This window comes from Bombina bombina, chromosome 2 (genome assembly GCF_027579735.1).
Source record: "Bombina bombina isolate aBomBom1 chromosome 2, aBomBom1.pri, whole genome shotgun sequence".
NCBI lineage: Eukaryota > Metazoa > Chordata > Amphibia > Anura > Bombinatoridae > Bombina > Bombina bombina.
This window is the reverse complement of record NC_069500.1, coordinates 166,521,947-166,548,951: the sequence shown is the minus strand read 5'-3', so window position 1 is coordinate 166,548,951 and position 27,005 is coordinate 166,521,947. Positions and strand designations below refer to the sequence as shown.

Here is a 27,005-nt window from a genome sequence, read left to right as displayed (position 1 = left end):
AGTTAAAGGGACACTGAACCCAAATTTTTTTTCTTGATTCAGATAGAGCATGCAATTTTAAGCAACTTTCTAATTTACACCTATTAGCAATTTTTCTTCGTTCTCTTGCTTTCTTTATTTGAAATTTATTATTTTTTTTGGTTCAGAACCATGGAAAGTACTTGTTTATTGGTGGGTGAATTTATCCACCAATCTGCAAGAACAACCCAGTTTGTTCACCAAAAATGGGCCGGCATCTAAACTTACATTCTTGCATTTCAAATAAAGATACCAAGAGGATGAAGACAATTGAATAATAGGAGTCAATTAGAAAGTTGCTTAAAATTGCATGCTCTATCTGAATCACAAAAGAAAAATTTGGGTTCAGTGTCCCTTTAACTTTAAAGAGATGTTCATAGCACTAATCATAGATTGATTTAATTCAGTGCAACCTACTGAAATCAAACTGTATTATTAAAAATACATATTTAACATAAGCTAGATACCTCAATATTAGGTTTGTTTTTCAGTTCTGCTTAAAGGGACATAAAATGCAAAAACAATTCTAATGTTTTAGAACATTTTATTATTGCACTATTTGTTGCATAAAATTATGTTGTAACCCTTGCAAGAAGGTGAAAAACATAGTTAAAGTCAGCTTCAGAACTGCAATGCACTACTGGGAGCTAGCTGAAGCTATAGAAAAATGATGCATATGTACTGTAGCCACCCATCAGTAGCCATCTCCCAGTAGTGCATTGCTGTCCATAGCCTACCTAGTTATGCCTTTCAACAAAGGATACAATGATGATAACATTAATGTGATACTAGAAGTAAATTAAAAAGTATATTATAATCATATTCTATTTGAACCATGAATTTTGACTTACAAATCCCTGTGAAAGACTAAGCTTCTCTAAGGTGACAGTGAGTTTATTTATATGTGAGTACCTCTTGACTGCATGTGAGGTAATACCTTGTATTGCAAGCACTGGGTAAAAATATACCATCTATATAAGCATAGACTAAACCTGTGTTAAATGACATTTCTCTGTACTTGGTAATATGGCCATACCTTCCCAATTATATTCCCATGTTACTTCAGTACTAATGGGGCATATGCATTTTCTTAAAAAGTCTAGCGGAGTTAACACGGGGGTGATAAAGCTCCACTCATAATCTACCCCACAGTCACTTGCAAATATGTCTGCATCATATTTCCTCTATAACAGATAAAATCCAGGGACTAGAATATTTTATCCGTATGATAGTAGGAGAATAGCTAATTGTTTGGTACTGAGATCTCTGTTTTAATGTTGATTTAGTTTAAATTGAAGAGTGGCACTTGCATGCTTGAGTAAAATTGTGTGCATGCTCAGTGGGTCATGTGCACAAGAAAATAAATATAATATAAAAGAATAAGCATATGGCAAAAAATGTTTTCTTTAATTGACTATTGTTTGAAATAGACATTATTCAAGTAGTTTAGAAAAGCAGACTATATAACATGGAATTTATTGTACCGAAAACTTTCAGAATGATTACTTGTACATACCCACCTTCAATAACTGTTACATGATAAAGAAATGCTTTTCATTTTGTAGTTATGATTTGATTAATTTGTGTACATATTTGTTTTTTCCAGGCATACAGAAGCAAGAAGTGGTATGTAAAAGACTTGACGACAACTCGGTTGTACAAAACAATTACTGTGATCTGGATAGTAAACCACCGGAAAACCAAAGAGCCTGCAACACGGAGCTATGCCCACCAGAGTGAGTGTTATAGTCAAGCAAATATATATTTATATAACAGGTGCAAATATGTATGTTTATATATATATATATATATATATATATATATATATATACAGGGAGTGCAGAATTATTAGGCAAATGAGTATTTTGACCACATCATCCTCTTTATGCATGTTGTCTTACTCCAAGCTGTATAGGCTCGAAAGCCTACTACCAATTAAGCATATTAGGTGATGTGCATCTCTGTAATGAGAAGGGGTGTGGTCTAATGACATCAACACCCTATATCAGGTGTGCATAATTATTAGGCAACTTCCTTTCCTTTGGCAAAATGAGTCAAAAGAAGGACTTGACAGGCTCAGAAAAGTCAAAAATAGTGAGATATCTTGCAGAGGGATGCAGCACTCTTAAAATTGCAAAGCTTCTGAAGCGTGATCATCGAACAATCAAGCGTTTCATTCAAAATAGTCAACAGGGTCGCAAGAAGCGTGTGGCAAAATCAAGGCGCAAAATAACTGCCCATGAACTGAGAAAAGTCAAGCGTGTAGCTGCCAAGATGCCACTTGCCACCAGTTTGGCCATATTTCAGAGCTGCAACATCACTGGAGTGCCCAAAAGCACAAGGTGTGCAATACTCAGAGACATGGCCAAGGTAAGAAAGGCTGAAAGACGACCACCACTAAACAAGACACACAAGCTGAAACGTCAAGACTTGGCCAAGAAATATCTCAAGACTGATTTTTCTAAGGTTTTATGGACTGATGAAATGAGAGTGAGTCTTGATGGGCCAGATGGATGGGCCCGTGGCTGGATTGGTAAAGGGCAGAGAGCTCCAGTCCGACTCAGACGCAGGCAAGGTGGAGGTGGAGTACTGGTTTGGGCTGGTATCATCAAAGATGAGCTTGTGGGGCCTTTTCGGGTTGAGGATGGAGTCAAGCTCAACTCCCAGTCCTACTGCCAGTTTCTGGAAGACACCTTCTTCAAGCATTGGTACAGGAAGAAGTCTGCATCCTTCAAGAAAAACATGATTTTCATGCAAGACAATGCTCCATCACACGCGTCCAAGTACTCCACAGCGTGGCTGGCAAGAAAGGGTATAAAAGAAGAAAATCTAATGACATGGCCTCCTTGTTCACCTGATCTGAACCCCATTGAGAACCTGTGGTCCATCATCAAATGTGAGATTTACAAGGAGGGAAAACAGTTCACCTCTCTGAACAGTGTCTGGGAGGCTGTGGTTGCTGCTGCACGCAATGTTGATGGTGAACAGATCAAAACACTGACAGAATCCATGGATGGCAGGCTTTTGAGTGTCCTTGCAAAGAAAGGTGGCTATATTGGTCACTGATTTGTTTTTGTTTTGTTTTTGAATGTCAGAAATGTATATTTGTGAATATTGAGATGCTATATTGGTTTCACTGGTAAAAATAAATAATTGAAATGGGTATATATTTGTTTTTTGTTAAGTTGCCTAATAATTATGCACAGTAATAGTCACCTGCACACACAGATATCCCCCTAAAATAGCTAAAACTAAAAACAAACTAAAAACTACTTCCAAAAATATTCAGCTTTGATATTAATGAGTTTTTTGGGTTCATTGAGAACATGGTTGTTGTTCAATAATAAAATTAATCCTCAAAAATACAACTTGCCTAATAATTCTGCACTCCCTGTATATATATATATATATATATATATATATATATATATATATATATATATATATATAGTCATTTCCAGTAAAGGACTGCACTCACTGGATTTTGGATATAAATACTTTTATTGTGGTTACCTCAATAAAAGTATTTATATCCAAAATCCAGCGAGTGCAGTCCTTTACTGGAATTGACTGTGAATACTATTGACTTGGCACCCTGGTTGATGACTAAAAGATATTGTGAGTGCAGGTACTCATGGATATATACGTGTGTGTATATATATATATTATATTTTATGTACCTACCTCCCCTTCTTGGGTACATTAAAGGAACATGAAATATTAGAGCATATATTTTTATTATCAAAATTACTTTATCTTTGCATCCTTTGTTGAAAAGCATACGTAGGAAGGCTTAGAAGCAGCAATGGACTACTAAGAGCCAACTTGATGTTGGTGGTTATACACTTATGCCTTTTGTGATTGGCTCACCAGATGTGTTCAGCTACCTCCCAGTAGCGCATTGCTGCTTTGGAGCTGACATTAATGATGCAACGGTTAATCACATAGGGCTTCTTGTGCTTGGGGGAAGACAGACAGGGTTTTTAACTTCATTGGTTGATAGGTACAGTGAGCATTTATATCTATCAACCAATAGGAATTGGTAGACTTACCTATCAGCATATGAGTGTTAGTAGGTAGTGCACAACAAATACTGCTGCGTTCATTTTAATTTTGACAGTTTTTACTTCATACTTTTTCTGACATGTTTAAATGATGTTACTTTATATGTGTAGCTGAACATTTTTGAGCACAATTTCCATTTAAATCATAAGACCTACTTACAGTAGATGCCTGTCAGAAAACTCACATTTCTCTAGAGATGGATTATGATAATAATCCCCCTCAGTACAAGGAGATATCCCAGGGGTCTGGAGGCAAAATGTGTTTTCTAGTAAGAAGGAATGACTCGAGTCTCAGAATGCGTTTTGTTGTTAATTTAGGGATTTATTGTGGTCTCTGCTGGAGTGCTTCTGTCTGAAGCTGAAGGCTGTTTACCATTTGCACAGCTGAGGATTCTGACAGTCTGTGAACATGATAAATCTATCTAGTTAAACAGTATTTCTTCTTTTACATATATGAAGGATGAAGTGACGCAAGAAGCATTTGGGTTAGTTTATTGAATGCAGCCTCTCTGTAACCATTGTGTATGGCAGAAGAGCTTTTACTAGCAGATTGCCCTTAGTGACATGAGCTCTGGAACAAAAATGTTATCTTTCAGGTCATGTACATATTCTCTGTGATCAAATCCGTACTGTTACAATTCTCTGCAAATGTTTTCCATTGCTTTAAAGTATCTGAAGTGGATTACAAGAAAAATGCGTAAATATCTGTAATGTATCTGTGAACAGATGGTAGTGATAAAGTTCACATAAGAAACATATTTAGCCTAGACTAACTAGGTCTGGGCCTAGAGCAGAAGGGTGTGGGTATTATATGGCATGATGCCATGCCCCTCCTATGCTTGATTTATTCATTTTATTACAGAACAGTAAACCCTGGTCTTCAAGTTGTGGGTGTTTAACTGTTCCATGTGTCCCTTGTCTCTGTTTGTGATAAATATATAAGGCTAATATGAACTAATACTGCAGGGAGTAGGTTGATGGTTTGGTAGGCAGCACATTTCCCAGTGCTTAGGGCAGCAGCAAAAAAAAACTTTTTTTTTTTACAGTAAGAAAAGGGGATGGTTGACAAAACTAGGAAGAATACAGTATATTGGCCTAAAACAAACTCACAAATGCATCAAACAATTCATTGGAAATATGAGTTTTCTTTTTCAAATATGGGTTCACGCAACCCTACTTTGCTGCAGAAGGTTAATATTTAACCTCCAATATATTGTATTTAGCGTAACAAAAAGGTTTGGATGTTAGATCTGTAAACTATCTCTTTTAATAATAAACCAACAAACACGGCTCCTTAATAAAATCAGAGAATCTCCTCTTTCAAATGAGTTCTCATATATAGCCCTTTTGCTCTTACTTGATGTAAACATTTCCATTATTTAACTTTCTTGATACCAACAAAAATAAGTAGAGGCTGAAACCCTCCCAAAAAAGCCATGAGCACACAGGAGAGTCCTGACTAATAATATTTTCCATATTCATATATTTGTCAAATGACCCTCCTATGAGCAGTGCAAAGATGACAAAAAAAAACTCGCCAATTTTAGAAAAATAAAATAGTGTGGTGGTTTTTTTGGGGGTTTTTGTTTTGCAGTTCTTTCTATTATCTCTTAACTTATTTTTTTTTTCTACAGATGGTTTATAGGGGACTGGTCAGAATGCAGTAAGACTTGTGATGGGGGAATGCGAACTCGCACTGTCCTGTGTATTCGAAAGATTGGACCTTCAGAAGAGGAAACCCTTGATGATGTTAGCTGTTTAACACACCGACCCATAGAAAAAGAATCTTGCAACAACCAGTCCTGTCCCCCTCAGTGGATTGCTTTGGACTGGTCAGAAGTAAGTATATACATGGTTTTGTTTTTTTTTGTTTTGGGGGGGGGGGTAAATAAAATGGAACAAGAATGTGAGCCCATTGATACATTCACACATCACTGATATGTATATGTAGCTTTTTGTATTCTTTTGGTTTGTCAATATCATTCATGCAAATGTATATTTATCATATATCCACAGACTATGTTAGCCTATATCTAAATTATCCTCTTGCATATGTATACTTAGGTTACTGCGTTTATACTTTTAAATGTAATTAGCTGTTTCAATACCATTTGTTTTTAGCCAATGAGGTGTTTTCATCTTTCTTAAATAGGGCACACACTTGTAGCCCATTATGTCTATGATTGCGGTCTATTGACCGAAACCAGTCAGACAAGCCACTCTGCTTTGGAACAGCTCTCCGTTTTCCTGTTTTTACTTATGGAATAAAGTTTGATTTTTTTATCTTCAAATTTTTGGGCTTTTTGTTGTCCTTTTTTTCAAGCCCATTGATAAGTTTGATAATGTGATATTTACATTAATACTAACACACCTACATATTAACATAGTAGATGAGGTTAAAAAAAGGACATGCCGTTTACCAAGTTCAGCATTCACTGATCCTTTTTGAAGGATGAACATGATGGACTTTTTGTCTTCTTCATCTAAACAATATTATTTTTATTTCTCAGGCATCTTTGCATATATTCACCTAGATTACGAGTTTTTCGTTAGAAGCTGTGCGGTGCTAACGAGCAGTTCATGCTCACCGCTCACTTAAAGACAGCGCTGGTATTACGGGTTTTTACAAACCCGGTGTTAGCCGCAAAAAAAGTGAGCCAAGAGCAAATTTTGCTCCACATCTCACCTCAATACCAGCGCTGCTTACGTTAGCGGTGAGATGCTAAAACCTGCAAAAAAGCAGCATAAAGCTCCTAACGCAGCCCCATTGATTCCTATGGGGAAATAAGTTATGTCTACACCTAACACCCTAACATGAACCCCGAGTCTAAACACCCCTAATCTTACACTTATTAACCCCTAATCTGCCGCCCCGACATCGTCAACACCTACATTATATTATTAACCCCTAATCTGCCGCTCCGGACACCGCCGCCACCTACATTATACGTATGAACCCCTAATCTGCTGCCCCCAACATCGCCAAACCCTACATTATATTTATTAACCCCTAATCTGCCGCCCCCAAAGTCGCCGCACCCTAACTACATTTATTAACCCCTAATCTGCCGCCCACAATGTCTCCACCACTATAATAAAGTTATTAACCCCTAAACATAAGTCTAACCCTAACCCCCCCTAACTTAAATATAATTTAAATAAATATAAATAAAATTACTACAATTACCTAAATTATCCCTTTTAAAAACTAAATACTTACCTATAAAATAAACCCTAAGCTAGCTACAATATAACTAATAGTTACATTGTAGCTAGTTTAGGGTTTATTTTTATTTTACAGGCAACTTTGTATTTATTTTAACTAGGTGCAATAGTTATTAAATAGTTATTAACTATTTAATAACTACCTAGTTAAAATAAAGACACATTTAACTGTAAAATAAAACCTAACCTAAGTTACAATTGCACCTAACACTACACTATAATTAAATTAATTATCTAAACTAAATACAATTAATTACAATTTAAAAAAGTACGAAAAAATCAAACACTAAATTACAGAAAATAAAAAAAATACCTACCCTACACTAAATTACAAATAGCCCCAAAGTAATCAGCTCTTTTACCTGTAAAAAAAAAAAGTACAAATACCCCCCCAACATTAAAACCCACCACCCACACAACCAACCCTACTCTAAATTCTATCAGCCAATCGGAATTAAGGTAGAAAAAATCCTATTGGCTGATGCAATCAGCCAATAGGATTGAACTGGCATTCTATTGGCTGATTGGAACAGCCAATAGAATGCCAGCTCAATCCTATTGGCTGATTGGATCAGCCAATAGGATTTTTTCTACCTTAATTTCCGATTGGCTGATAGAATTCTATCAGCCAATCGGAATTGAAGGGACGCCATCTTGGATGACATAATTTAAAGGAACCTTCATTCAGTCGTCGGATGTCGTTAGAAGAGGATGCTCCACGTTGGATGTCTTGAAGATAGAAGATGCCGTCTGGATGAAGACTTCTGCCCATCTGGAGGTCCACTTCTGCCCATCTGGAGGTCCACTTCTGCCCGTCTGGAGGTCAACTTCTGCCCGGTTGGGTGAAGACGTCTCACGGTAGGGTGATCTTCAAGGGGTAAGTGTTAGTTTTTTTTAAGGGGGGATTGGGTGGGTTTTAGAGTAGGGTTGGTTGTGTGGGTGGTGGGTTTTAATGTTGGGGGGGTATTTGTACTTTTTTTTTTAAAGGTAAAAGAGCTGATTGCTTTGGGGCAATGCCCCGCAAAAGACCCTTTTAAGGGCTATTTGTAATTTAGTGTAGGGTAGGGCTTTTTTTTATTTTGTTAGGGGGATTAGAGTAAGTGTAATTAGTTTAAAAATCTTGTAATTATTTTATTATTTTCTGGGGGGGTTTCGTACTTTAGATAATTTTATTTAATTGTATTTAATTTATTTAATTATTTTAATTATAGTGTAGTGTTAGGTGTAATTGTAACTTAGGTTAGGTTTTATTTTACAGGTAAATTTGTCTCTATTTTAACTAGGTAGTTATGAAATAGTTAATAACTATTTAATAACTATTCTACCTAGTTAAAATAAATACAAACTTGCCTGTAAAATAAAAATAAACCCTAAGCTAGCTCCAATGTAACTATTAGTTATATTGTAGCTAGCTTAGGGTTTATTTTATCAGTAAGTATTTAGTTTTAAATAGGAATAATTTAGGTAATTGTAGTAATTTTATTTAGATTTATTTAAATTATATTGGTGTTAGGGGTTAGGGTTAGACTTAGGTTTAGGGGTTAATAACTTTATTATAGTGGCGGCGACGTTGGGGGCAGCAGATTAGGGGTTAATAGATGTAGGTAGGTGTCGGTGATGTTAGGGCCGGCAGATTAGGGGTTAATGATATTTAACTAGTGTTTGCGATGCGGGAGTGCGGCGGTTTAGGGGTTAATATATTTATTATAGTGGCAGCGATGTCCAGTTCGGCAGATTAGGGGTTAAAATATTTATTCTATTGTTTGCGATGTGGGGGGGGGGGCCTCGGTTTAGGGGTTAATAGATAGTTTATGGGTGTTAGTGTACTTTTTAGCACTTTAGTTAAGAGTTTTATGCTACGGCGTTGTAGTGTAAAACTCTTAACTACTGACTTTAAAATGTGAAGTCCCATTGAAAAAAGAGGATACGCAATTGACGTAAGTGGATTTGCAGTATTTCCGAGTCTGGCCAAAAAAGTAAGCGGTACACCTGTACCTGCAAGACTCGTAATACCAGCGGGCGTTAAAAAGCAGCATTAGGACCTCTCAACGCTGCTTTTTAACCCTAACGCACAACTTGTAATCTAGCCGATTATCTCTTATTTTTTTTCTCTGCGCGGTCCTTCTAGTAGCAGGTTCTTTCTCTTATGTAGTTTAAACTGTGTACGCCACAGTCTTGAACATTAGCTGGTTGTGGTTCCCTCTATAGGATTCACAGACCATGGTTCCCAAATCTGTTTGAACACTGTTTATGGATTATACTGAAATGATTTGCACAGTGTGGCGCTCTTGTTTAGAACCCTGCAAATAGGCAAGAGTTTTAGAATATCTCTGCTTGTTTTCTGGCTGAATTACATTGATTATATGATAGTTGTTAATGAAATCCTACCCTGTCTACGGCATTTAAAGGGACAGTACATAATTAGACATTCATGATTTAGAAAGAACATATCATTAATTTGATAATAGAAGTAAATTGGAAAGTTGTTTAAAATTGTATGTTCTATACAAATTGTGAAGAAACATTTTGGGTTTCATTAAACACAACTATTTCTACAGCTCATTGTGAGTTTCTGGAATATATGCTTTTTAGAATGGGATTTAATAAGCAAAAAATGGAATAAAAATAAAATAGAAAAACTATGCAACCTTTTCTTTTTCTTTTTTCCCTTATGACAAAAAATAATTTGTGCTTATTGATGTGTGGAAAAATATAATGCACCATAAACAATAGCTTGTAAGTCATATCTTTTCAGATTGATATATAGGTGTGTGGGCACTGGGTGCCATCTATAATATGCCCCTCTGTCAATGATCAGTTAAAGATAAAAATTGGATGGCTCTCTGTATTTTTATTGCTTGATGTGATATCAGAGATTTTCTTTTAATATTAGTATTTAGTATTAAACAGCTATTATCTTATCTACGCTGTTACAAATCTACTCACTGTTAACACATGTAGGAGTTTATAGTTTACATTCTGAATTGGGAATTTGATATAACCAGAAAACTGTGAAGTGATTAAGCTGTAAAAAAAACGAAAGAAAAAAAACAATATTATCTCAAATATGTGGGTAGTAAGTGATTTGTGAAAGATGTATAAAAAAAACAACATATTGGCACAGTGCAGTACAACATCTAAGCACATCAATGCTGGAAAAAGTCTCATTTACTTTAAAACTGTAAATAAATATTAAAGAGTTATGGTTTAGAATGTTAACATTCATTAGACAGAGCTATGAACTGGCTAATAAAATGTGTTCTAAAAAATTATTTTGTATGCAAATCTTTTCCAGTAAGGTACTTAATGCACATACATCACACTTGACAATTTTGTTCAAGATCTAGGAGACAGGCCAATAGTTAAAAAAAAACAAAAAAAAACTAAAATGTCATAACTCCATAAAAGCCTAGATTACAAGTGGAGTGCAGTCATTACAGTGAGAAGCGCAAAAGCGTTTGCAATGTTGTTATATTTTTACTGCTACAACCCGCATTACAAGTCGCAGGTGAAAAAATATCACAAACATACAGTAACAAATGTTCCCTATATCTTCAATGACGAGCGCTTGTAATATAAGTCCATGGTTATTTAAGATTTATTTTACCTGTGACCTTAAGTATTTATAGCAACTGAAGAAAAAAAAAACCTCAAGCCTCGTTTCAAGGTGTTTATCACTGGATTTTTATGAAATATGAAACTTTTTATTGCAAAATTGTATTTTCAAATACTTCTTTGTCACTTATTATCTAGATATTTTGCAGTGCTTAAAGGGGCAGAAAATACTTTGCGATTGTAATATCACATTTATCTAGGTGTAGTATTTTATTTTGATATAGATGATTTTGCCTGTTGAAACTGCAAACTATACTAAAAATATGAATATGGTTGTGGTTGTATTCTCTATTGAAAACTATTAGACTTTGTGTACAGAAAGATATAACATGATTAGGTCAGCACTTCCTCCATGGTGAGCCCATTTAAATGGGCATATTGTTGAGAACAATAGGTGATTAGTATGCTTTTCAATAAGGGAAAGCATGAGAACAAAGCAAATTAGAAAATAGAAGTAAAATGGAAAGTTGTTTAAAAGTGCATGCTCTATCCAACCCATAAAAGAAAAAACTTGGGTTTCACATCCCTTAAAGTGAAAATATGATATATAGATCAATATTTTCTCTGAGACTTTTACACAGCATTTAAAAACACCTTTGTGAAGGTGACAGATAAAATAAACAAAATGCTCTAACTGATGCAAATAAACTATTCACTAGGTTATAGAAATATATCGGAAATTGCATAATTTTATTTTACTAAATAGCTACCAGACTGTCATATATTTATCATAACTAATTCTTATATATATATATATATATATATATATATATATATATATATATATATATATATATATGTATGTGTGTGTGTGTGTGATAGAAGACAGCACTCACTGGTCTTGAAGTATTGCATAAATAGCTTTTATTTAAGTGATGTTTCAGGGACAGCTCCCCTTCATCAGACCAACGGTCTGATAAAGGGGAGCTGTCCCCGAAAACGAAAACGTCACTTAAATAAAAGCTATTTTTGCAATACTTCAAAACCAGTGAGTGCTGTCTTCTATAACCTATACCTTAACCTGCATTCAGCACCCTGGCACCAGGATTCCTGTTAGTGAGAGTGCACCAGTCTCTTTGAATATATATATATATATATATATATATATATATATATATATATATATATATAGCTTAAATTGACAATCTGGTCAAAGTTTTATGTATTAAAATGAAAACAGTTGTGGTAGATTCCATACCCTTGTTTGCAGGTTTACTTTGACATTTTTTAAGTTGTAAAATGTATTTGCAGTTTTATGTTGGTACAAATGTATGTTCATGAAATGAAAACGAAATATGAACTCTACAGCCTTGCTGGCACTGCTGTTATCTGAGGCTTTGGAGTCCGAGCCAGCTTGTCAGTATCTCAGATATTGTGGGAGGAGGATGTGTTAAAATGAATGTTCATTACAAACAGCGAAACAGAAAAGGTTCTTTGATGATAAGAGGGACCATTTTAAATATTTCCTAAAAAGAACCAGTAAAGTCAAATGAAAGTTTCATGATTCAGATAAAGGATACAATTTAAAAAAAACATCAACTTTCCAATATACTTTTCATTATCAAAACCTGCACATTCTTTTTATATGCACACTCTGAGGCTCCTACCGAGCATGTGCAGAAGTGCACAATATATGCGTATATGCATTTTGTGGTTGGCTGAAGGCGGTCACAAATTACAGGGGTAGGGAAATGAGATTAAAGGGACAGCAAAGTCAAAAATAAACTTTCATGGTTTTGATAACAAATTTGCTTTGTTTGCTTCGTATTCTTAGATGAATAGTAAATGTATGTCAGGAGTGTGCATGTGTCTATAATTATCTGTGGCAGTGGTGTTTGCAACAATATATAGCACTGCAGACCACTGCTGCCATAGATAACTAAAGACATGTGCACGCTCCTGAGCACCTATGAGACAAATTGCATGCTGTATCTGAATCAGAAAAGTTTATTTTTTACTTTACTGTCCTATTCTACTGCTCATTTCTAATCCAAAGTAAGTGCTAGTACCTTGTCTTTTTATTGTGTATTTGCCAATTATTCCATTCGACTGTACAGGGAGTGCAGAAGTATTAGGCAAATAAGTATTTTGACCACATCTTCCTCTTTATGCATGTTGTCTTACTCCAAGCTGTATAGGCTCGAAAGCCTACTACCAATTAAGCATATTAGGTGATGTGCATCTCTGTAATGAGAAGGGGTGTGGTCTAATGACATCAACACCCTATATCAGGTGTGCATAATTATTAGGCAACTTCCTTTCCTTTGGCAAAATGGGTCAAAAGAAGGACTTGACAGGCTCAGAAAAGTCAAAAATAGTGAGATATCTTGCAGAGGGATGCAGCACTCTTAAAATTGCAAAGCTTCTGAAGCGTGATCATCGAACAATCAAGCGTTTCATTCAAAATAGTCAACAGGGTCGCAAGAAGCGTGTGGAAAGACCAAGGCGCAAAATAACTGCCCATGAACTGAGAAAAGTCAAACGTGCAGCTGCCAAGATGCCACTTGCCACCAGTTTGGCCATATTTCAGAGCTGCAACATCACTGGAGTGCCCAAAAGCACAAGGTGTGCAATACTCAGAGACATGGCCAAGGTAAGAAAGGCTGAAAGACGACCACCACTGAACAAGACACACAAGCTGAAACGTCAAGACTGGGCCAAGAAATATCTCAAGACTGATTTTTCTAAGGTTTTATGGACTGATGAAATGAGAGTGAGTCTTGATGGGCCAGATGGATGGGCCCGTGGCTGGATTGCTAAAGGGCAGAGAGCTCCAGTCTGACTCAGACGCCAGCAAGGTGGAGGTGGAGTACTGGTTTGGGCTGGTATCATCAAAGATGAGCTTGTGGGGCCTTTTCGGGTTGAGGATGGAGTCAAGCTCAACTCCCAGTCCTACTGCCAGTTTCTGGAAGACACCTTCTTCAAGCAGTGGTACAGGAAGAAGTCTGCATCCTTCAAGAAAAACATGATTTTCATGCAGGACAATGTTCCATCACACGCGTCCAAGTACTCCACAGCGTGGCTGGCAAGAAAGGGTATAAAAGAAGAAAATCTAATGACATGGCCTCCTTGTTCACCTGATCTGAACCCCATTGAGAACCTGTGGTCCATCATCAAATGTGAGATTTACAAGGAGGGAAAACAGTACACCTCTCTGAACAGTGTCTGGGAGGCTGTGGTTGCTGCTGCACGCAATGTTGATGGTGAACAGATCAAAACACTGACAGAATCCATGGATGGCAGGCTTTTGAGTGTCCTTGCAAAGAAAGGTGGCTATATTGGTCACTGATTTGTTTTTGTTTTGTTTTTGAATGTCAGAAATGTATATTTGTGAATGTTGAGATGTTATATTGGTTTCACTGGTAAAAATAAATAATTGAAATGGGTATATATTTGTTTTTTGTTAAGTTGCCTAATAATTATGCACAGTAATAGTCACCTGCACACACAGATATCCCCCTAAAATAGCTATAACTAAAAACAAACTAAAAACTACTTCCAAAACTATTCAGCTTTGATATTAATGAGTTTTTTGGGTTCATTGAGAACATGGTTGTTGTTCAATAATAAAATTAATCCTCAAAAATACAACTTGCCTAATAATTCTGCACTCCCTGTATTTAGTGTCCCTTTAAATGAAGACTAGTTGTCTCACAAGGTCCCTTGCTTTATTCATAAGGAATAAAACCCCAGTGAAAACTCAAGATGCTTATTTGGGGGCATTTTGGAGCCTGATTTCTTCTTGTGAAAGTGCAGCACACGAAGATCTTGCCCTGAAAAAAGCTAAATGCCGCTGGTGGCCGCCTTCTTCCCCATTCACTTGCTGCAGAATTGACAGAATGCGCATGTCTAGTTAAAATGTGAGGCGAAACTAAGCATTTCCTGGGCATGTTTAAGGTTTTCTTGCATGTGAAGGTGAGATGTAAAAAATCTCATTCGCAGTTCAGTAGTAAAAAACCTTGTGATTTTTACCTTGTCATTTCAAAACTTTCAAGGTTGGCTCAAGTAAACATTTTTGTTGATTTTTACACCTTATCTTAAAGGGACAATAAACACCTTGAGATTTATATTTAAAATGTTTAGTTATACATAGTGACACAGCTTATTTATTTTGCTCCTTTTTCATGTAATTTACCCCCAAAAATGTAACACTTTCTTATTCCCTGAATTTGAAATGCACCCTGCTGACACGTTTAAGGCTACCACTGCTACATATCTATCCCTAATGATCTTTATCAGATAACAACTGCAAAACAATGTACTCTATACCAACGTTATAAACAGGGCTAGTCTCATCTGCAGATAAATGCGGAGCTTGGCACCTCCAAATAAGGAAAATGGTGAGTGGAGTTTTGCTATAGAAAAATAATCGCAGTAGAAAGTAGGTCATTTGTTTTTAAAGACTTAGCTGATGTGTTATTTTATAGCAACAAACAGAAATGGCTTCTACTTAAAAGGTGTTTACTGTGTCTTTAATGAATCTCACTTTTGTTTGTGCAGTGATTTTTATTGAATCTAGCTAATAGAATAAATAGAACAAATTCTTCTGTGTGAAGAACATTGAAATGTGAAATATTCAGATTTTCCTGATGGGTTAGCGCACTTGAGAATATGCGATCGTGTTTGCGCGCGAGTAGGGTGCACACAATTATTCTAAGTTCAGCTTTTTAAACGCCTCGGGTAAGCGCTCGAGTGATAACTTTTTACTTTCAACTTGTAATACTTCTAGTGCAGTTTACGCTCAAGCTGGACCGTTAAATAGTGATCCACTTGTAATCTGACCCCAAGTGTTTTACTTCACTGTTCACCCCTCCAAGTCAAAAGGGATGAACCTTGATGGAAAATCAGACCCTGAACTCCAAGTCGATATGATACATGTGCTAGATGTTTAAATGCGTTATTTTATTAAATCTACCTTGAATCCTTTTCACACGGTCTCTTTTCTTTAGTACATTTTTAGTATCTATTTATTCTGCAATTCTACTTTAATGGTCCTTTTTTTTGCTTTGTTTTATTTCTCCAGTGCACCCCAAAATGTGGCCCTGGTTTTAAACATCGTATTGTTCAGTGTAAAAGTAGCGACCTGTCTAAAACATTTCCTGCTGAGAGCTGCGCTGAAGGGAGCAAGCCACCTGTCCGCATTAGGTGCAGCCTGGGGCGCTGTCCCCCTCCTCGCTGGGTAACTGGAGAATGGGGACAGGTAAGTGACCTGCTACTGTATGAAGCTTCCTATAATGTGTATGTAAAACAGCAGCTGGAATAATCAAGCACATCTTGTAGCATAATAAATAATGTTGTCTTCAAAATGACAAGATTGTTAAATGATGTACTTATTTGCAGATAAAATAAGTACAAAGCTAACAATCATATTATTTTGAAGCCAAAACAAAGTGTGTGAGAATAAGATTTAAACTATCTAGAAAACATTCACAATTCATTGCCCAATAACATAACTTATGTAGCTGGAAAGTTTGTTGACAACAAGAGTTAGGAATTCAGCAGCACAGGTTCGATTTATGAAGCCCTTCGCCAGTCTAAGACTGCAGGTTCTCACAATAGAACCTGCAGTCCGTATTTATCAAGCAGCGATCATCAGACCGCTGCTTCCTACACTCTTCTCCACCTAACCCTACTATTGATCTAGATTAATGTTTATGATAGGGTTAGTGTTTATTGAAGGTCTACCTGGTATTCGTTAGATTAAATGAACGTGCCCTCACCTGCAGAATTTTTGTAGATATGTTTTTTTTTCTTTTTAACTCTAACACATTTCTGCTAATCCCATGATCATTCATTATGGCAGTAATTCTTATTAAAGAGTATCTTTTTTTAAATGGTTCTGTCTAAGTGCATTTGGGTCATTCGTTAGCTGCCAAATGGGTAAAATGGCGGCTGCCACAGATATTCAGCTCTTTTCGGAGCCGGATTTCTTCTTGTGAAAGTGCAGCACACTAATATCTGTGCAAATCCAGATCATATCATATTGCACTTTCACAAGAAGAAATCCAGCTTAGAATAGAGCCAAATGCCCTCCGATTAGGTAGCTAAAGATTTACTCTAATGCACATGGCTAGTTCTATCCAATCAAACCCAGAGACGATAGTAGAGAAGGAATACTCAGTGTTGCAGATGGGGAGAGACAGTTAAGTATAGTTTGGGGGAGATTGCTTTAATAATATTGTATAAAATATAACAAAGGTTTGGAGAAATATGGGACAGGGTTTTCTTCTCTTTTTGTCGTTCATTTTTTTAAAATGCAACAAGACCCAGGGCTTCTATATTTGATAGACATTCTCTTTATTAAGTATGCCACATGACTGTGATGCTTTTTTCCCCTTCCTATTCATAAGCTAACATTTGTTTCTCTTCATCGTATTCTTTAGTGTTCTGCACATTGTGGTCTGGGGCAGCAGATGCGAACAGTGCAGTGTCTTTCCTTTACAGGACAAGCGTCAAATGATTGTCCAGAAAACGTTCGTCCCAATTCTATGCAGCAGTGTGAAAGCAAATGTGACAGCACTCCTATTTCAAACACAGAGGGTAAGTTTATCATTTGTCTCCTAAATTATTTTATAAGAAAGTGCAGCATAAATAAGAAGAAAGAGAAATTGCAAAAAGATCGGTTTTATAAAGCAATTATAGCAAATTTTGACTTTTGAAAGAATCTTACTTTTATTAACTAAAAATGTGAATCAAGTTATAAAAAAAACAAAAAACGACGAGACAAGTAAAACCACACGGATAACTGGTTTTCATTCTCTTCAAAACTGGTGAGTCAAGAGGGTTCTGGAATAGACTAAACTGTTTTATGGCTGTTGTAATTCTTCATGAAATATTTCAAATACTAGTATAGCCACAATAAATAGATTCACCAGAGCAATGGAGAATGTATTTAGTGTAGAAAGAAGCTGTGTCCTTAACATAATGAACTGAAACCACAGAGTTAGGTAAGGGTAAGAAAAGACTGCTGTATTATACAGCCATATGGTTGTGTGTCTGTGTCTAGGAAAAGTCTTATTGTAAATCAGAATTTATATTGACTTCATGTGCTGTTAAAATGCACTTTATTTTTGTTTGCTTTTTTGTTTTTTATAGCATATACAGTGTAAGACGTCAATAGGCTTTAAATTGGAAGATCTTCTATTTTCCTCTTTTTTTCATTTTTTTTGTTCCATAGATTATATTCACTAACTTTTATCAAGAATACATTTGCATCAGTTAAAAATATGCAAATTATATTACAAAATTAGTTTTAAAATGTAAGACTATATATGTGTATGTATGTGTGTGTATATATATATATATATATATATATATATATATATATATATATATATAAGACACAACACCAAATGCTAATAATAGAAAAAATCCAATCTTCAATGAATAAATATTTAGCAGACTACAGGTGCCCAGCGATAGTATATTATTGTATAAAGAAAAAAATTATATTACAAAATTAGTTTTTTTTAAAGAATATTGTGAAAAATTGAGAATATTTAATACACATCACATGCATTTCGCATTTAAGTGGTTTCAGTGTCATGGAGGGGTTATATAGTACATATCTAAGAATATAAAGCGGACCATTTTGGTTAGATAGGTTAATTAAATTTGCACTTCACCTTAAACATAGAAGTATTTTTTTTAAGTTTCATTAGGTGTTTAAAGATTGACAAAATAAGTGTAAAGTTTTAGTGTCTATAAAGCAATGGGAGCTGCCATGTTGTAACTTAGGTTACCTTCTCTGCTGTGGCCAATTAGGTCACTAGAGTGTGCAGCCAATTGCTGTGTGGAATATAACAGTGTTCTGCACTTCCATTTCTAACAGGATCTGAAAAGCTCACAATTTCAGAATGGAATTACAGGAAAAGGGGACAAAATTAAATAATGAAAGTATATTGCAGACTTTTATATAACCATGTCAAAGTGTTTAATGTCCCTTTAAACTCTTCTAATATAGGTGGCAGCCATCCTAATTCTTTAAAGGGATACTAAACCCAATTTTTTTATTTCATGATTAAGATAGAGCATGAGATTTTAAACACCTTTCTAATTTACTCCTATTATCAATTTTTCTTTGTTCTCATGCTATCTTGATTTGAAAAAGCAGTACTGTAAGCTTTTAGAGTCAGACCATTTTTTGTTCAGCACATGGGTAGCACTTGCTGATTTGTGGCTAAATGTAGCAAACCAATCGGAAGCTCTACCAAGGTGCTAAACTAAAAAATGGGCCGGCTCCTAACCTTTTATTACTGCTTTTTCAAATCAAGATAACACGAGAACAAAGAAAAATTGATAATAGGAGTAAATTAGAAAGTTGCTTAAAATTGCATGCTCTATCTGAATCATGAAAGAAAAAATGAGGGGTTAGTATCCCTTTAATGAGATCTTTAACCATTTGTATAGAAGTAGCAGCTATTCAAAGCCAGTAGTGAAATATTTATTTAGTAGAGATAGCTATCATCTAAACTCAATATTTCACTCTATAATAACTTTAAAAAAGTTACAAGAGCTTAACTACATGTATTCACACTTCATCAATAGTAACAAGACAAGGCCAAATTAAAATACACCCATACCATTAAACACAGTAATTTAACATTCAGTGTGACACCTTGTTTACATTGTTATGCTTTGCTGTAGAAATAATGTAAGATAGTAGTGATTTATTCTCGAGTTAAAGCTTTCAAGATTATATTTAAAAAATTGCTCTGAACTCTAATTTTGTTCAGTTCAAAGAGAGGAGACCAAGTGGCATATGCAAGAAACTGGTCTTGTGTTTGTTGCATTGCAGAGAACATTTGTTATTTTAACAAAGACAGTTTCATCTGTACAGAAATAGATTGCAGATACTATGCATTATACCTCTGTAGGTACAAATACCTGCTACGGCTATTGGATTATAATATAAAAACCTATATTATAATAATACTTCCCTTGCTTTTATAATTAAAGGGACAGTCTACACCAGAATTTTTTTTGTTTAAAAAGATAGATAATCCCTTTATTACCCATCCCCCAGTTTTGCATAACCAGCACTGTTATATTAATATATGTTTTACCTCTTTGATTAGCTTGTATCTAAGCCATCTGCAGACTTTCCCCTTATCTGAGTGCTTTTGGCCGACATACAGTTTAGCCAATCAGTGCAGACTCCTAAATAACTCCACGTGAGTGGGCACAATGTTATCTATATGACACACATGAACTAGTACTGTCTAACTGTGAAAAACTTTAAAAATGCTCTGAGCTAAGAGGCGGTTTTCAACGGTTTAGAAATCAGTTTGAGCCTACCTATGTTTAGCTTTTCAAAAATACCACCAAGGGAACAAAGCAAATTTAATGATAAAAGTCAATTGAAAAGTTGTTTGAAATCGCATGCTCCCTTTAAACTGCAGCCTCCAACAACTCTTATTGTCAGCAAAAACATAATGAAAAAAGATAATACAAAACATGAAAAGAGAAAAACACAAATCCTATAGATAAATCAGTGATGGATTAAAGGGACACTGAACCCAATTTTTTTCCTTTCATGATTCAGATAGAGCATTACATTTTAAGCAACTTTCTAATTTACTCCTATTATCAATTTTTCTTGGTTCTCTTTCTATCTTTATTTTAAAAACAGGAATGTAAATCTTAGCAGCCGGCCCATTTTAGGTTTAGCACCGTGGATAGCGCTTGCTTATTGGAGGCTTACATTTACCCACCAATAAGCAAGCATAACCCAGGTTCTCAACCAAAAATGGGCCGGCTCCTATGCATCACATTCCTACTTTTTAAATAAAGATAGCAATAGAACGAAGAACAAATTGATAATAGGAGTAAATTAGAAAGTGGCTTAAAATTTTATGCTTTATCTGAATCATGAAAGACAAAATTTTTGTTTAGTGTCCCTTTAAATGTGTACTTATGTCATTAGGCAAAGTAATTAAAAATACAAGGAGTACAGACCTAATGTCCAATAATATGCAATCCTAAAGTCATTTTAATCACGTCTTTTAGCAGTTTAAAATATAACTTTGTATTTGTTCAATAGCAATTAATGAGAATTAATATATCAGAGCACACCCTAGAGATTTACCATCCAATAAACCCATTTTTACCAGATTAATTAACCAATTAGAATAACTTTTTTTTTTTTTTTTTTACTCTAATAAGGTCAGTTGACCATCTCCGATAATTATAGCTAATTTGAATCAAAAAGTGGAAGTGTAAGAAGCCAATAGCTCTTTAAAGTATATCAGCAATGCATGTATATGTGAACAAAAAATAGGGTGGGTATTGTACACTAGATAAAAAAACATTGGAACAATGGAACTGCAACAGTATCGTCAGACTTCTGGTATACTATTAGTAATATGTGTTTAAAGCCTCTCTTATAGAATCTGCAAAACAGAAAAATATTTTGATAGTAATGCACAGTCTTATCGCTCAAGTGCAGCAAAAATCTAGGCTTCTTCTTTTAAAGTAGGTGCATGAAGAGATGACTTCATCCAAAATGACATGCTTGAAGGAATATAATTACTTAAATCATAGTTATTTTACTTCAAACCACCTCCGTCATAGGGCTTGATCATCAAAAGCTCACCGGCATACAGAGCAATCACACAAAATCTTTGTTTTTTTTAGCAATACATTGTAATGTAGGTGTCTCTCCTTCATGTACAGAACCCTACAAATCTGTATATCTTGCATAAACAGCTTTCAAACAAAAAATTGCCTTTATAAAAATAATTTATATATATATATATATATATATATATATATATATATATATATTGGTAAGTATGTTCTATACTAGAAATTGTTACTTTGGAATGTTGTTTTACAAACCATCCTATTTCATGGATTATAGGACAATGATAGGTCCAGAGAAATTAAGGTGAGCCCTGTCATTGGGTAGAGAAAACCAAGGCAAAAGGGGAAGTTAACAACAGTAGAAATGTTACACTGTTATGAGAAGGATGGGTAATGAGGAGCAGTGGACTGATCACCCAGGCACATAGGACCTGGACCACAGGCCCATAAATGGCATCTCCATGGCTACTGGTTTGCTGCTTAAGTTGGGGTTGACAGCTGCCCTATGAGTATCTAAGCAGTTTAGTGGGGGCCCTGCCCCTGAGTGGGAGCCTTGTGCCTGGATCTGGTGTTTATTTCTCAGGGGTTCCTAGAGTGTGGGGGGTCTGTCGGTGTGAAGGCCATGGAGACTGGCACTTAAGGTGCGGGGGCAGGGCAGTTAGGCTACCATGTTCATTTGCATAAAATTGAATACATTTGAGTCAGTTTGAGACTGTGGGATCCCTTCCCTGATTGGTCTCAGTCCGCCCCTGGTTATGCGATAACAATGGAAAATATTGTAGGGACAGCCAAGATCAGGGAGAAATCAAGGGCAACAATGAAAAGGAATGACACAAGATAAACACTGGAAACATTATATGAAAGGTAAGAGTAAGAGAGAGTGAGTATTGGAGAGAAGAAGAAAAAGAAAAACTTGAAAAGGGAAATATTGCTATGCAAAAGGATAAGGAAGAGTAAGAAACACCTATGAGGATGTTCATAGTTAAACATCCGTGAGGATGTGCGTAGTGATAGGCCACTATGGAAGTGGGAAAAAAACACCTGTGAGGAGGTGTATAATAATAGACCACTTTAAAAGATAGAAAGAAACCACTGTAAGGATGTGTGTAGTGGTAGACAACTATGGAAGAGAAAAGGAGAAACACCTGTGAGGATGTGTAGTGATATACAACTATGGAGGAAAAGGTTTCTATGTAAAGAGATAGAGAGCAACACAAAGTAGATGTAATGTAATAAAAATATTTATTGAAATTTCCAAATGTCACCATTTCTGTGGCGCATGAACGAGCCTGCAGCCAGAAGTTAAGAAGCTGTGGTCATCAGACTGCTGCTTACTAACTTTTACACCACTCTGAGATGGCAGTTTGCAATCACCCCGGAGTAGTCCAATTGACAGCCCCTGCTTGCGTGCAATTTGCATTTTGTTTTCAATGTTAGGGCCTGTGTGTGGTTCAGCAATCTAGAAGTTTTGGGTGCAGTAAGCTTGCTTTTGCCACAGGTGGTGTAGAAGCTGCATAGTACAACAAAAAGCTTTTACACTATCCATATTGTAAAAACAAATCTTCTTAAAATCATATAACTTCATTGCACACAAGCACAAACTTAACAACTTGTAATACACATGGAAATTAGCATGATACTACTGCATTGCCCTTTCCATTGAAAGCTTACCTTATTGTGCCAAAAAACTGTATTGGTTAAACATTGTACCAACAACTTGTTATACCCAATTGACCATTATTTATTGTGCAGGACAGAGGGCAAAATAGCAGCATGTGTATTATCAGTTGTGCTCAATTTCTGAAATCAGGGTTCCCTCTATTTTTTGTTCTGAGAGCAACATTGCAGTTACCACTGTGTTCACATTAATACAATGGACATAATTTGACCTCGTAAATGTAATGCAAACTCCTGTTAATTCATTGGACGCCAGAGAAAATCTAAACCCATTAAAAGACAGTGACATTTACCTGGTTTTGTTGTATTGAGCAACTTTTTTTAAATAAAATAATTTGATTATTGGAAACAACGAATTATCACAAGATATAGCCTCAGCATGAGCTTTGACTATGAATTTAATATTTTTGCAGTGGTTTAACTGATAGTAAAATAAAGTAATCGGTTTAAAATTAAGAGCTTTTTATTTTACACTAGAATGTTCCTTTAATGATTCTTTTAAATAAAATGGAAATAGTAGTTTATTTTAAAAATATATGTATTATGGGTAACATTCTCCTTTATCATTTGGAAATTGGTTGTTTATGTATTAGAGGTTATAATTTGCCATATTCAGATTTTAATGTACAAAACTATTTAACTGAGCGTTTTCATTTGCCTTATTCATTTTGTGTTCTCTTTCTTTTTCCCTCAGAGTGCAAAGATGTGAACAAAGTGGCTTATTGCCCATTGGTGCTGAAGTTCAAGTTTTGCAGTCGAGCATACTTCAGACAGATGTGTTGTAAAACCTGCCAAGGACATTGACCCACACCAAGCAGGAGAAAGAGACAGCTTTGTTATTCCATGGTGGAAATGTGTCCGTTAAAGGAGAACCACACAGAGGAATGAGACTGATAACCTTGAAAATGAATAACCCTGTGTAATAAACATAACCACTGGTCAGTTTCAGCTGACAGGATTTCAACATTATTTAACTTCTGTGAAGTGATTTTTTTTTTATTATTCAAAGTGCTGGACACCAGAAAAAAAAGAGGAAAGCCAGATTGGAAAACTTTAAACAACACATACAAGTGAAGTGGATTGTGGAAAGTGTGTGCTCTTCGGAGCGCAACAGTCGCCTTGCTTACCTCCTTCAACCATTAAGAGAAATTTTATTGCGGGCCTAAAAAAAAAATTGACACTGAAATAATTTCTATTTAAAACTGTTTCTAATGAATCTATTATGACTTGGTCTACAAAAAGTGTCCGCTAAAACTTATAATAACTATTTTATCTCAATTTACAGCACCACAAATTAAGTTATAAAACAAATTTGCTTTGAATTGTTATTTAAAAAGCAAATATAAAACTGAAACGTTTGTATTTGTTATTCATTTTTCCTTTCATCTCTCTGAGGGCTTCAGCATTTTCTGTAACACTGCTGTGAAATATATATGTAGGTATACAAATGTCAGTATTCACAAATGCATCATTTTCTGTTTATAACACAAGACGTGTACAGATTCAGTCATATTTAGGTATGCTGGTAATCAGTATTCCACTTTAGGGTTCCACCTATCAGTATTAACCCATATTACTTGCAATTAGCCTTACTTTAATGTGAAACTATGTTATAAGAAAGGCAACTCATTGGTGCTAATAATTTTTAAATACATATGGTCATTAAAGATTTCTTCAATACACATTTCAATATTGTAAAAGTAAAAACTGAAATAATCTTTGCCTCCAAAACTTTTTCAATTGGCCCAAAATGCTGCCATCATTTTTTGCATCCCTACTTTTATTATTTAAAAGGGAAATCAAATTATTTATCAAAAAGTAGTTGCAGATAGTGATAGAACACTATTTTTTGAGGGGGTTAATTAATTAAAATATCTCGTAATTGATTTTATAAAATCCCATTATAAGTTAATCATTATTATTATTATTAATAATTTTTTTTAAATATAACATAACAGTTTGGTTTAGAAAGTTTCAAGTTTCTGTCCCCAATTTGCTGTAATCTGCTGCCTAACAAACACAAAAACATGATTATGTGGCGGCAGTTTCAGTGTACGTGCTCAAAATTATGTGCGAGCCCAGTTAATTATTATGCCACAAGGAGTTTGTTTCTTCTGTCTACAGTGGCTTTCCACCAGTAATACATTTTGTTGACTGGATTCTCACTGAAGAGTTTTTAAATAATTTTTATTTTTTTATTTGTTTTATTTTCTATTTAAAATATCCTGTCGTTCATGGTGTTACCCTTTAAGTAAAAAAAGAAAAAAGTACTAAGATGAACCAATTATTCCACTTACCGTTCTTGGACACGTTTTTCATAAGGGCTATACAATATTTTTAAATAAAAATATAGGTCATATTTTTTTTTTGTTTTTAAGTTAACCAAACTTATCTTGCAAAGTATCTCATGTGATGCAAAGAAAACATTTTTTGTATATTCTTAAAATTATTTTGAAGCACTTTACTCAATTTTGTGCTCTATTTGTTCTGCTTTGTAATGTTTTTAATGATAACTATTTCATAATAGGACTGACCTGGTGCACATCATGTGTTTATAGCTTTTGGTTATGTATTGCACAATATAGTTTATTTTAGTTTCTTAATAAATTGCATCTTATCTGAGGTAAAACTGAAAAGAATTGGCACCTCTAGCTGTTCCAAAAAGAGTTAATGAGCACATGAAAAGGGACTCAAGCTCCCAAACTGAGATCCACTTTTGTTGGCCGTAGTTTAAAGGGACGGGAAGGTCATGAATTAATGGGACAGTGAGCTCAAAATGTAGTTCCCATAAAACGCTTAATTATGCATACCATTCTACACAGTGATTGCTAGATCATTGCAGGGGCTTATTTATATTGTCCAATAATGGCCAGAACAAAGGAGATTACCTAATACATACACAAGCGTGTCCTTAGGTTGCAAAATAAGGTATTGCATGTGTGCAAAAACACCTTTAATTGTGTTTAAAACATTTATATTTTATGCAGAGATTTTGTAAAACAATGCTCAATTTTTTATATGCTATGTGTATGTATATATAAATATATATATATATAGATAGATAGATAGATAGATATAAAAAAGGACTAACTATACATTTATAAGTTTTACAAGCTTTCGGAACTTATAAATGTATAGTTAGTCCAATTAAAAAGTATCTTTGCTCAATGCAATACACTTGTTATTTTGATATCTAAATCTCTGGATTAACATGGCTACTCCAATCAACGTGTGTGTGTGTGTGTGTGTGTGTATATATATATATATATATATATATATATTTCATACATATGCTATGTGTATTTATATATATATATATATATATATATATATATATATGTATATATATATATATATATATATATATAGCAAGATTTTCTGGATTACCTTGGGTTAGAGCAGGGTAATAAACATGTTTACTAATCAGCTGATTATTTCACCAGTTCAGATATCCGGAAAATCTGTCCTGTTAGGGACTTCTGAGGACAGGTTTGAAAACCCTTGAGATAAATACTTTAATGTCCCTTTAAAGGGACAGTGTACCCTAATCCCCCTTTCATTTGTTTTTAATGTTCTATTTTACCTGCTGGAGTATATTAAATTGTTTAAAATTAGTTATTTTACCTTTTATATTGTCATTTTAAATAGCTTGTTTTGCATATGGTGTCCCTGCCTATACTTAAAGTTTCTATGCTTAAATCTTATTTTTTCAGTTATGCTCTCTAAGGGCCTGATGATCAAGGATTCTCCAGCTTGGAGAGAAATTGTGGTGCAGACTTCACATGGGCTGAACTCACTGAATTCTCAAAATAAAAAATAGTG

General features: G+C 35.0%; 1 protein-coding gene across 1 annotated transcript in view; it reads left to right on the top strand.

Moving 5' to 3' along the window:
• The window catches only part of ADAMTS6 (ADAM metallopeptidase with thrombospondin type 1 motif 6), a 400,513-nt gene extending 375,972 nt beyond the window's left edge, over positions 1–24,541 (top strand). Inside the window, 5 exon segments of the mRNA XM_053701330.1 lie at positions 1,625–1,754; positions 5,717–5,921; positions 15,946–16,122; positions 17,306–17,462; positions 23,878–24,541. Of these exon segments, the coding sequence (XP_053557305.1) occupies positions 1,625–1,754; positions 5,717–5,921; positions 15,946–16,122; positions 17,306–17,462; positions 23,878–23,987 (779 nt within the window). The 3' untranslated portion in view covers positions 23,988–24,541.
• Positions 24,542–27,005: the final 2,464 nt, after the last annotated feature.